This window comes from Dipodomys ordii, unplaced genomic scaffold (genome assembly GCF_000151885.1).
Source record: "Dipodomys ordii isolate 6190 unplaced genomic scaffold, Dord_2.0 Scaffold28, whole genome shotgun sequence".
Lineage (NCBI taxonomy): Eukaryota > Metazoa > Chordata > Mammalia > Rodentia > Heteromyidae > Dipodomys > Dipodomys ordii.
Window position 1 is genome coordinate 6,547,403 of NW_012267244.1, and position 13,310 is coordinate 6,560,712.

Here is a 13,310-nt window from a genome sequence, read left to right on the forward strand (position 1 = left end):
TGCATTTCTTTTATGGCTAGGGAGGTTGAGCATTTCTTCATGTGTCTATTGGCCATCCTTCTTTCCTCTTCAGAGAAGTTTCTCTTTAAGTCTTTAGCCACTTATTTATTGGGCAGTTGTTTCTTTGAGGATTTTTTGTTGGGGATTTAATTTTTTGAGTTCCAGGTATATTTTAGATATGAAATCCTTGTCCGTTGTATGGCTAGTAAAGATCTTCTCCCAATCCGTGGGCTTTCTATTGATCTTGCTTGCTAGTCCTTTGCCATGCAGAAGCTCTGCAAATTCATGCAATCACATTTGTCCAACCTTTCTTTGATTTGTTATGTTTCTGGATCTCTATTAGAAAATTTTGACCTGTGCCAAGGAGCCCTAGAGTTTCTCCTATTCCTTCTTGTAATGTTTTTAGTGTGTCTGCTTTGACTTCATGGTCTTTGATTCATTTGGAGTTGATTCTGGGGCAGGCAGATATATAGGACCTAGTTTTAGATTTCTACAGGTGTTTTACCAATTTTGTGAGCACCATTTACTGAAGAAGCTATCTTTCTTCCATTCTTGTTTTTTAAGCTCTTTTTTTGAAGATTAGATGGCTATAGGTCTGTGGGTTCATTTCTAGGTCTTCAGTTGCTTCCATTGGTCTCAGGTCTGTTCTTATGCCAGTACCAAGCTGTTTTGATTACTATGGCTTTGTAGTAGAGTTTGAAGTTTGGTATTGATATTTCTCCAGCACTCTTCTTTCTGATAAAGATTGCTTGTGCTATTTGGGATGACCCTACCCACAACCTAGGCCCATCACAGATCCTTCTTGTATACTTACTTTTAATTTTCTCCACTATGGTTTCTCTCATTTGTAAAACAAAGGAAATCACTTTTTCTTTAAGATATCCATTGAAGATTATGTGAGAAAACTCATGTGGATGAACATTTTTAAACCTCATCCTTCTTCTCTACCATTATATCATCAATCATTTTTCCATGTCTCTGTACTCAGTTATCCATAATACTGGCAGTGTGCAGCTCAATATTACTTTTTGGAAATATCACTTTGTTAATTGTAAAATGTCTCTTAATCTTAGGTATATAATCCTTCTCTTTCTTAATCATAATTCTTTTCAACACTGTTATAAATGTTGGATATAATAAAAGTTTGAGGATGCAGAAAGAATTTGGATTCTGAATCTTTTAGTAAGATTACATCCATTTGACTGTGTTTTACATGATTAGTGAAGGAAACCTGCTGTTATAAAAGTTTGCCTGTGTGAAATAAATACAAGGCTTGTTTTGCTCATTAGTTACTATTTATCAAAAAGAACCTCAATAGCAACATATAGCACATTGTTATCTACCTCTGTGCAGGGTGCACATATAAAGATAAGAGGCCCAGTATTACTCCCAAAGGACATAAAGAACCAGTTCCCTTCATTTGGAGTCCTCTAAAGACAAACTTTCAAGGGTACCTTAAAGAGCCATGCTTTTTAATTTTAAACACAAAGGAAAAGTGCTTTTTGCCCTTAGTACCCTCATGACTAGAGAATTCAGTTTATTATAAACTCAATCTTTAAAAATTAGATAAGAATAATTGACCATTAACATGTGTTACTCTGTGAACCCAGGATTCATTCATGAACTACTGTGTGTACTTGAATATTCTGTAGTTAGCTTTTTTTTTAAACTGGGGATATGTGCTGGAGTATGTCAATTTTGCAGAAGATTGCTTGAAGGATGGAGTTGAAGACTAGAAGAAACAATTCCTACAAATTTGATATGGCGAAAATGAGACACTTCATATGAAAATAATTTCTAAAGTATGAAACCCTATGTAAATATAACATGTCAATGTGTTTCTTTTTTATTGTGAAAATACTGTACAGAGGGGTTACAATTACATGGGCAAGATAATGAGTGCATTTCTTATCAACATTGTTGCCTCCTCCTTTGTTTCCCCTTCCCATCCCATCCTCCCACTGCCCCCCCATTCAGCCCTCTCCCCCACCAAATTTGTATTCAACTGTTTTTTTTCTTTCATGCGATTGTTTCTAACACATTTATAAGATTATTTCTTTGTTGCTATGTATGTCCCTCCCCCATGGTATAACCCTTGCTTTCACTGTATTTGATGTTGTTATAATTAGTGGAGGGGAAGGGAAAAAACAGATCGTTTAAATAGGGATACAGGTGGACCCATTGCAACAATGAGACGTCAATGTGTTTCTTAATTGCCTTCATGAATGAATGTGCCAGAGTAATTAAGTCATGACAATGGTTGGGAGAATTATGGTAGGCCAACTATTCAAATATATTTTAAAAATCACACATTGGTGTTAGATTTATATGATAATGCAACATTTCCCAGCCAATATGTATGATAATGCATTAACTACACAAGATGTTGGTAGGTTAAGAAGACTAGCAAAGGTTTCTTAACTGCATCTTGTGGATTGAAATCTATTCTTACATTTAACTTGTTTTCAAGTACTGTGAGAATTCCCAACTTAACTTAAAGTCTTTTTATATATACTGCTGAATAACACTGAATTTGCACTAGGCTATCATAGAGTTTGATGCATCAAGTCTGGTTTTGTTGCCCTTCCAGTCTATTTAATAGCATACAAAAGACACATTGATCTCTACTACAACTTTGTATGGAAACATTTCACAAAAGATGGAAAAGATTCTGAAGACTTTTTTAATGGCTGGAGCTTGAACTCAAGGCCTGCACATTTTCCCTGAAGTTTCTTTTTATTCAAAGCTAATGCTCTACCACTTCCAGTTTTTTTGGTGGTTAATTGGAGATAAGAGTTTCACAAGCTTTCCTGCCCAAGGGGGCTTCATAAGACAATATTCAGATCTCAGCCACCTGAGTAGCTCAATTTACAGATGTGAGCCACAGGCTCTCAACCAAAGGCAATATTCTTGAAAACCTGGCTCTCACAAATTTTAAAATCCAACCAAGTATCATCCGTAAATTTCCTGAGGCTTTTAGAAAGTCTGTAAAGAATTTTAGATTTATTATTGGAAACAAAACAAAAATCTAAAGAATCATTGTTTGAGTTTTTCAGTGCTAAGTTTTTTGGAGTGTGAAAATTATACTATTATCTGTGGCTTCTAATACTATAATTTTTTAAATGAATGACTTCTTAATATGATTCAAAATGATATAGTATGTGTTTATAAAGTGTGAAGCAGCTCCAACTGCATGTTTAAAATATCATATTACTTAGATGATACATATTGGTGACTGATATTAATTTTCAATTGCCAAGAGGCAATTTTGCTTTATTAATAACATCTTTACTAATATAATTAAATGGGGATGATTACTCATCCACATACTGTCATCCTCTGGCAAAATATTTATGTTTTGAAGTCATTAGAAAAATGTTAGTATTGTACTTAGGATTACTTACATATCATGGTTTATTGAAAAGTACACTTATTTTCATATGTCACAGCAGTTCTCTTTACTGTTTGAGTATTAAATGTGAAAAATCATATTAAAAGCAATGAAAATATGTATTAACAATAAGAAATACCATTTTTACTTCTAAAAAGTACTATAATCAAGAGGTAAACTTCAACATGTCATATTTACAATCAATCCCAATCTAAGCACAAACATTTTATTACTCATTAATGTTAGAATTTGGGGGAAATATAAATCTAAAATGCTTGTGGTGGTAATTTAAGTTATTTTATGATAGTAATATGCTCTTTTCATACTTTATTATTATAATTAAATTCATAACAGGAATACTGTACCTATTTTCCCTATCTATACTAAAATACTTGAACATGATGCATGATGCATGCAATGTTTATAAAAATTTAAAAATCAGGTGGTAGCCATGCAGTGATAGCTCATTCCCATAATCCTAGATACTAAAGAGATAGAGATAAGGGAAGATTATTGCTGCAGGACAGCCCCAAAAAAGAAATTTTTGACACTCCATGTCAACCAATAACTTGGTAAGTTGTCACATGCTTGTCATTCTAGGAAAATGGGAAGCATAAACAGAATTATAGTCCTTTTTGGCCAAGGCTAAAAATAAGACCTATCTCAAAAACAAAGAGAAAAATAATGGAAGCATTGGTTAAGTGGTTACAATGGCCTAAACAGCACAAAGCCTTGGGTTAAAATCCTAATACTGAAATAAATTTAGCAATTTAATAAAACTTAGTAATATGATCCTACTGATTTAGAATATTCAAGGCTGGATTTAATAAGTGAAATCTATGGGTATTTTAACCTGTTAATTTTAAATCAGAGTATTTTTTATGATTTTATTAGGAAATTTTAAGTTTTCAAGGCTTGGATTTGTAGGGGGAAATGTTAAGATTGTTAACTGCAAGATCATTATAAATAGAGATTGAATTTTGAATTGTAAATATTACAAATGTATTTTAATATCTTGATTGACTTATTCTGTCACAGAGTTACGAACTCATAAAACTAAATTGTGCTCTTATTTTATATAATTTGTAAATAGCATGCGGTATTTCTATAATTTTTAAGGCTAACATAAAAATTATACACACTGACCTTTTTTGCAACATGGGATTGAACTCACGGCCTAATGCTTGTTCGTTATATAAGTTTAGGAAAGAAAACTTTATAGTAGCAAAAGTTTTTCTTAGCAAAAATGCTGTTAGCACAAAAATTATTTTGATTAAAAATTTAAGTATGTGCTACTCAAGAAATAATAAATAACCGGTTATTTGCTGAGTTCTAGTACACTGTTGGTGAGAATGTAAACTTATTCAACCACTCTGGAAAGCAGTATGGAGGTTGCTCCAAAATAAAAATATAGAATAAATATATGATCCACCTATTTTACTCTTGGGCATTTATCCAAAAATTACAAACTATGATTCAGTAAGGTCATGGGCACAGCCATGTTCATTACCGCACTAACCACCATAGCCAAAGTATGGAATCAGCCTAAATGTCCCTCAATTGATGAATGGATGAAAAAAATGTGATGTATATATATATATATATATCATATAAATGATACATGATATGTGGTACATATATATTATATATAATCGAATTTTACTCATCCATTAGAAGGAATGGTATTTTATAATTTATTAAAAAAAATGGAAGCATATGAAAAAGTGTTAAGTAAAATAAGTCAGGCCCAGAGACACAAAGGATGTAGATTTTCCTTCATATGTGGAATTTAGAATTAAGTTATACATATGTAATTAAACTTCTTGAGATGGCATGCAAAGTATACACAGTGGAAAAACTCACAAGTTGAATTCCTTGGAAAGGCTAACTCATAGTCCAGCAAAATCAACATCAGGAAGCGAATACTTGAAAGGGAAGTAAGGTTAAATGCAGGAATTAGATGAATAAAGAAAGGAAGGATGGAGAGAATGCAGTCATAAAACAATTGATATCTTATACAATTATGAAAATGGAGGAAAGAGGAAGGATTTGGAGGAATGAGGAAGACTAATCAGAGAGATGACATTGATCAAGATGCATTGTATTCATAAACTGCTTTGTTGAATGACACCTCCTTCGTAGAAGGACTTAAACATAATAAAAATATATTTTATAAAAGAAAAAGTGAATGACCAGGTATTTGTTGAGAGTTTCCAAATTCTGAAGCCTGACAATCTCTGAGAGTGTACAATCTGGGACAGGCATTTTAAAATGTTTGTCTTTCTTATGCTTTTGTTCATATGATCCACAGCCAAATAAAGATAGTAAAGTAAAAAGTGCATATCCTGATTAGGAAGAATGACTACCTGAATTTAATATTCACTATCTAACTGTAGACAGGCTAAATGATCATTATTTTAAAAGTATTTCCTTTTGAAATTAATAATGTTTGCATGCGTACGATTTCTAATAGATTTGCATTTTGTTCTGATTTGTTCTCAGAATGTTCAGGCCCATTGGGAATTGAAGGTGGAATCATATCAAACCAGCAAATCACAGCTTCGTCTACCCACCGAGCTCTTTTTGGGCTTCAGAAATGGTATCCATACTATGCACGACTTAATAAGAAGGGGCTGATTAATGCCTGGACAGCAGCTGAAAATGACAGATGGCCATGGATTCAGGTAACAATAGCACGGGTAAAAAGTTGTTGCCAAAGCGAACTGACTCAAGAAAGCAAGTAAAAGAGAATTCACCAAAATTCTTCCACATGGTCAGAGAAAAAGATGATGTGGTTCAGAGACAAGCCAGCTACAAGCTTGAAAAATACTAAAACATGTACATGCTAAAATGATTAAAAGTCTTGCAATATGGATTATATAAATACATATGTGTATGTATATATAATATATACATATATAGTATTTAACTTATAATACTTGTGGCAATTACAAGAAATTATTTATTCTCTGTGTGCGTCTAAACAGTACTTTTACATATCCAATACAGAATAAACAATATAGAATAAACAGTAGAATATGGTATATCTGACTGTCTCCAGGACCCTCTTTCCATAACTGAGGATATCTAAGTTTATACTATCATCTATACTTATCTGCTACCTATGTTTTAAAACAAGAGAAGACAATAGCTCAGTGAAATGTTAAGTGCTTTTGCAGACACAAATAGTAGGGATGCCAACATCTGATATTCTATCTGTTTAAGTGCTTTATGAACAGTCAGGTAAAATGATACAGAAGACTAGATGATAGATGATCAAAATTGATGTCTATGAAAGATTATACCTCTGTTGAAATGGCACAATCAAATCTAACAAGTTCTTGATGCACGCTAAGGTAGTAAAATTGCAATATACAGAGAGTCAGAGTATGAAGGGATTCTTTTAAGAAAATACAGGAAAAATAACATTTGAAGTAGGCCTTGGAAGATAACTTTCACTAGATCCCAGATGTCTAGGGAATAGTTTGATCAAAGGTGCTACATGAGAACTGGGAACACCTTGTAGAAAGTCCTGACAAGTAAGGTGGCTACATGATCTGTTCATATGTAGTGGTGAGTTTGTTGTGATATAAGATCATATTAACAGATTTTGACCTCATTTCAAATGAAATGGAGAACTACTGTAGAACTCTGATTCTTTTATATGACTGATGTGTTCTTTTTGTTTACAAAAGTTTTAGAGAAACAGGAAGTACATAGTGTGATGCTATTAAGTGCAATATATAAAAGTTGTTTTATAGCCATCTCATCAAAAGGAAAATTGATTTGTAAGGAACTGGGAAGATTTCCATACTTTAGAAGCTGGGCTAGAATCCCATCCATTCAACTACTTCCTTTGCTGAGCTCTCTTATAAACCATGATATATCTTATGTGAATTCCTTTGATCCAAACCTGTACATGTTACCTAAAGGATTTGTTTGGTTTTATGAATTTGTGTTTGCATTCATGTGCAGAAATTACTTATTAAATTACCTTTGACTTTCAGTCTGTAGCCATGTGTGTAAAGAGAATTATAGAGAATGAAATTGCCGCATTTATACAATTTTCATCACATACCCAATTAAGGTTGAAAATAGATACAGAAACATGCTTGTATGCTATTTACTACTAAACACCGAAAAGTGTTTTTAGTACCTCTACTTGACTGCTTTGAAATGTATTTGTGGAATTGGATATATGATAAAAGCTTTAAAAGATCCTGACATAATATGTCCAGATTTTTTACTTTATTTGTGTGCTACTTTGTTGCATAGTTTATGCAGTGTATCATTCTGCCCTTCAGTGGATGAATTTTAAGCCCTCTTTTTCCCATGGATTGTAGAAAAAATGGCTTTACAGAACATCACATTGGTTATTTCTCAGACATGTAGATTAAACATGACTTTATCAACTTTAGCAGAATTATATCTTCTCTTATTTTAAGAACAATGATCATCATCATCATAATAAAGGATTTTCCCTTGACTGTGAAGGTGATAATGAGCTCTTAGAGAAAAAACAGTAAATGTAAGCATTATATATGCATATAATGGGTGAAAAACTAAAAATTTATCACATCCTCAATAAATACTTTGTGAAGGAGTGCAAGATATATATTTTACTATTGTATACTTCAATAACAACTCATTTCTTTAGCTATTTTTCCCTCAAAAGAAAACAATTGTCAATTATTTAAAGAAAAACTACATTATAGAGAATGAGAAGTCTAATCAAGTAGCAAATCCTGTGTTGGAGCACTCATTATTAATTCTTCTTGTCACTTAATTCTTTTATTTATATTCAGTCCTTCAAAGGAAATGTTTGAGTACTCTGCTTAAACCCACTTGTAATAAGCATTGAAATTTCCCTAATCTTTAGGGTGCCTAGCAAACATGCTCTAATTATTATTCAGTTTAATTTTCTTCCCTGTCCTGATAAATGAAAAATGAAATTGCCATTTTAAATTTACATGCTCAGAATGCAATTATTAATACTACCACAATGTTCATAATTGTTCCTGGACTTAAAGCATTAATATAGTACATGAAATAAAAAATACTGATTTTTTTCTTTTGGCAAGGTTTTATGACCTTCGTTTCTTCACTTATTCTTTTTCAGTGACTAAATAGTCCTACTATTATACATTCATTTACTAGCATTTTAGAATACAACTTTTTATCTTTGACTTATAAGTGTCAACTTTACACAGCAATGGAAATATATCTTGATTTATCTCATTTAAAAGTACAAGAAGATTATGTAAAACATTCAGATGCTTTATTAAGTAGACAGTGTTAGAATAACTATTTGTTTTTAAAATATGTAGTCCCTTTTCTCATATATATTTATTTTCTTTCATGACAATGTGCAATACATTTTTACATTTTTTACTTCTAAGGTAATTTTAGTTGCATATACATTGGATTTCTAACCGTTCAGTATTTATTGAATAAATATTTACTCTGATTCTTTCCTATAGGGAAAAATTCATGTCTTTGAGATACTCTGAATATAGGAAATTAAGAAGTAAGCAGAGAACATAACAATATAATATATTTAGACTTCTTTTATATTGTCTATTATCTTATAACCAATCAACCTATTTTAGTAGGGCTCTTGTTAAGTCTAAAAATATTTTATCATTTTAAAAAGTGGAAAAATTCGCAGTATGCTATTAATTACATAGCTACATTACTGAATGTTGTTACATTTGATGAATGTGGTATTGTAGAATACTAAAGCACATTTCTACATGAAAGTTAAGTTACTATTATGCGTGTTAGTAATAGAATTTTACCATTGAGGAAAATATAGATTTCAATGTTTTTAATGCATTACTCTTGCAGAGTAAGTGGATGTGACATTAATATGTTCTCCTATATATCGCCAACATTGTGAGTAGAACAGATTGAGATTTCCTATATTTTAATGTACTCAGAAATCATGGATCATTTACTAAAATGGAAATTGCTGATTTGCTCCTTAGACCTCTTGCAGGTCATCCTTAGACTGCACTCCTAAAATGTCAGATTTGGAAGTCTTGGATTTGTACTGCCTATAGAGAAGAGACACTTTGGCTTGCTTCTTGGGGCACTTTGTTGATGTAACCACAACTAGATATGACTGCATAGGCTAGAAAGAGAGAAACCAGTGAGAACCTATATTAAGGAAAGCCAGTAGGAAGCATGCCATTTAATGGAAAGTCTAGAAACTAGAGGGCAGCAGACCCACACTATGGCACCATCAGAAGTGCATCCAACTTCTGCAGCAAATTCACAAGCAGTACTATGCATTTGTTGCCAAACGATTGCTTTCCTAAATGACAGATGACAAATTTAAAATATCCTATAGAAAAGTCATCTGACTTCTACATTTTCAACAAAATTATAGTTAATATAGAATACCTCTCAGTTCTCAATGAGCAAAATGTGAACATGTATTACAATTTTCCATAGTACAAATTCTTTAATTAGTCTAAAATATTAGTTTTAACTTATAAAGGTGATTGCTAAAGCTGAAAACTATAGACTAATCATTAATCATTTAACACTGTAGAAAATGTGTGTGAAAATATTTGTGGTATCCTTAGACACTCAAGAATCCTTGAGTTATGCAAATCACATTTTTTGGCAATTCTGGGGTTTGGACTCTGGACTTAGTGATTGCTAGAAAGTTACTCTAATGCATGAAATATGTTCTGAAATTTAAAAAATTGGGATCCCACTTTCCTAAGGCTATACTGGACTATGATCCTCCTATTTTGCATTCTGCATAGATGAGATGATAGGTATGTACCATTTATCATTTGAAATTAGATCTCACAGACTTTAGTAATGATCTGGACCTGTGATCTCAACCTACCAATAGCTGGCCTGTTGTGAGCCACTATGCCCACCAGCATATGTCACTTTCAAAAGCCAGAGTTTATGATGTGTTCTTTTTCTTTCAGTTTAATTTCCAGATTTAGATTCTGAAGAATGTTGAATGCAGCCATTTTTGCTAACTTCTCTTCCAAGTAAAAACTGTTTTGAATGTTTTTATTTTCTGAAAATAAGCTGGATTTCCCTTGTCCATAACAAGCACTTTTCTAAGACTAAGTATAATAAGATGTTAATTTATTATTTCTTCATTAGATCTTGAAAAGAAAATTACTAATTTAAAGTTGTCTAGAAGAACTAAGATATGAAAACATAAGTGCTTGTTTTATCACTTAGAGGGTATTTGGGTATTTGCATTAAGTAAAAATACTCTGATGTTTCTGTGTTGAAAGTTAATGTATTTTATCTTCAATTATCTCAGCACTTACTATATTTATACTGTACTAGTTTATATTGATTACTCATTAACTTCCAGGAATGTGTTTGAATCTCATTTCTGTTTCCATGAGCAGGATGCTGTGATATTTACTCACAGACCTATTTTTAAATCTTGAAGCCGAGTTTCTTTTAGGTTGTCTATTGTACCCCATTCTGTCTGCCTGTTGACATCCAGCATCCTCGCTGTTCTGGGTTTCTTGGCATTCAGCACATTCATGGGCTTACTCCACTGCTGTGTTGTGCACATATACTGTATGGCTCAAGTACTGATTTTATTAATATTCATTAGATACTGCCTCATTATTCTATTCTCTATAATGTATTTCTTGTCTCTTCTCTCCAGAGTTTGAAGCAATCAACTTTATTCCCCACTCTGCCAGATATATATGTTGCATATGCCTATCATAGATTTATACACGTTCTAGGGCTTTTCCTTCCTATACTATAATCACTTAATAATAGGGAGTATATCTGACTTAAATCTATTTCAATGACACTTTGCATAAAATTTATAACAAGTAGTTGCAAAGAATTTACTAATAGAATGACAAAAATCAAAACAACATTGAGATTCTATCTCACCCCAGTTAGAGGGGTTAACATTGAGATTTCAAACAACAAATGTTAATGGAACCCTATTGCACCATTGATGGGAATATAAACTAGTAAAACCACTTTGGATGGCAATTTGGAGATTCCACAGAAATCTAGGTATAGATTTGCCTTATAAACTAGCCATACCACATTTAAGCATCTACCCAGAACATTACAAGTCAAGATATGGGAAAAACACTTGCACATCCACATCCATTGCTGTACTATTAACAATAGCCAAAATATAGAAACATTCCAGATCATGCACAATACCCGAATGAATCAGAAACATGTGGTATATGTACACAATGGAATTTCATTCACCCATTAGAAGAATACTATTATGTCATTTGCAGGGAAATGGATGAACCTCAAACAAATCATTTTAAGGGACATAAACCAAGTTCAGAGAGACAAATGGCATATATTTTCTCTCATATATGGAAGCTAGTTCTAAAATATAACTGGATATGATACCTTATGTAGGACTCTAACCACTCACACACAAACACCCTGACTAAAGGGGAAACTCTTAGGCGAGGAACCCAAAGGTGTAAATCGTCTGAACGTCTATAATACTATTTGTCCAAATGAATTCCAGAAAATGGAAACATATTTTGTTGTTAGTGTTGTTATTGTTGATGTTGCTATTTAGTTTGGTTTTAAGGGAGCAATGAAAGGTACAGAAACAGAGGAGGAAAGGTGAACAAATGAAATCATAGTATTCAGTAGACACTATATGGAAAATTAATTATGCAACTTGTAGGCAGGGACGGGAAAGGGAACCTAGGGGAGAGCGAAGGAATAGGTGACATTGATCAAGAAAAATTGTACTCATTACCTGACTTATGGAAATCTAAGTCTTTTGTAAAACACCTGCATAATTACAACAAAAATATTAATAAAAAGGAAGAAGGGATACTAAACTTAAAAGATAAAAACAAGTAAGTGAAGTAAGTCAGTCCCAAAGAAATTTAGGCCCCATGGTTTCCATTATTTGCAATAATTAGTATACATATAGGATAATCTTATCAGATGAGCTGAAAAGCTCAAATGCTATGTACTTATGATCATATAAGATTATGCTAAGTGAAATGAACCCCAAGATATGGACCCAAGAGGTCTTTGTTGTTATTGTTTTAAATGTACTGTGCGATTTTTTTTTTATTGTTTCCTTCCTATGTTCTTCCCCTTATGGTATATATCCCCTGTTGCCACTGTACTTGATTTTGTACCCTGCATCTTGTGTATACTTTGTCTAATCTGGGGAGGGGAAGGGGAATAACAAAACCCTGAAACAAGGGCATAGGACTACCCATTGCAACAGCGATACCCAGGACAGTATATTGCAAATGAACTTTACAACTTCGGGCAGGTGGATGGGGTGGGGTTGGAGGAGTGTGGGAATGGAGGAGAGAAGGGATACTGGGACATCAAAGGAAGGGGTAACAGTGTTAGATAAGAAATGTACTCATTGCCTTTCATGTAACTGTAAGCCCTCTGTACAGCATCTTTACAATACAATAAAATTAAAAAATAAAGAAAGAGCAGATAGTTTGTTATGCGAATTACAGCACATTGAGAATGCGCAAGTAACTTCATTCACATCCAGCCATTTCATACTTAACCCATTTGGGTTGTACATGGTTCAATCGTCAGCACATAGGAAAAATCTAACCCATCTGTAGAGCAAAGGAATCTTACTGTCTATTGATTCCAATTTCAATCTCATCCATTCCTCATCACTGCAAAACTCTCGTACAAGCAGTAATAAATAGGTGCATGTGACATTTGTAAATTGCTTGCCAGGGAGTCTGCTGGCTTAATCCTGTGTACCAAATACCACTATCTTACCATCTCGTACCCCATTTGTGTTGCATTTCTGAAAGTAGGGCTTGATCTCTGGGTTTGGGCGCTGTTCCTGCGCTCTTCAGCTGAAGGCAAAGAACGCTCTATAGCGCCTCAGGCACAGCGTCACTTCCGGTTTTCTAGTGGTGTATTAGAGATA

At 33.1% G+C, this 13,310-nt stretch overlaps 1 protein-coding gene across 2 annotated transcripts in view; it reads left to right on the top strand.

Annotated features, from left to right (window-relative positions):
* Positions 1 to 13,310, top strand: part of Edil3 (EGF-like repeats and discoidin I-like domains 3) — a 408,082-nt gene that overhangs the window by 259,111 nt on the left and 135,661 nt on the right. For both annotated transcript variants that reach the window (XM_013015845.1, XM_013015846.1), the window contains one exon: positions 5,894 to 6,075. In XM_013015845.1, the coding sequence (XP_012871299.1) occupies positions 5,894 to 6,075 (182 nt within the window). The remainder of the gene's footprint in view (positions 1 to 5,893; positions 6,076 to 13,310) is intronic.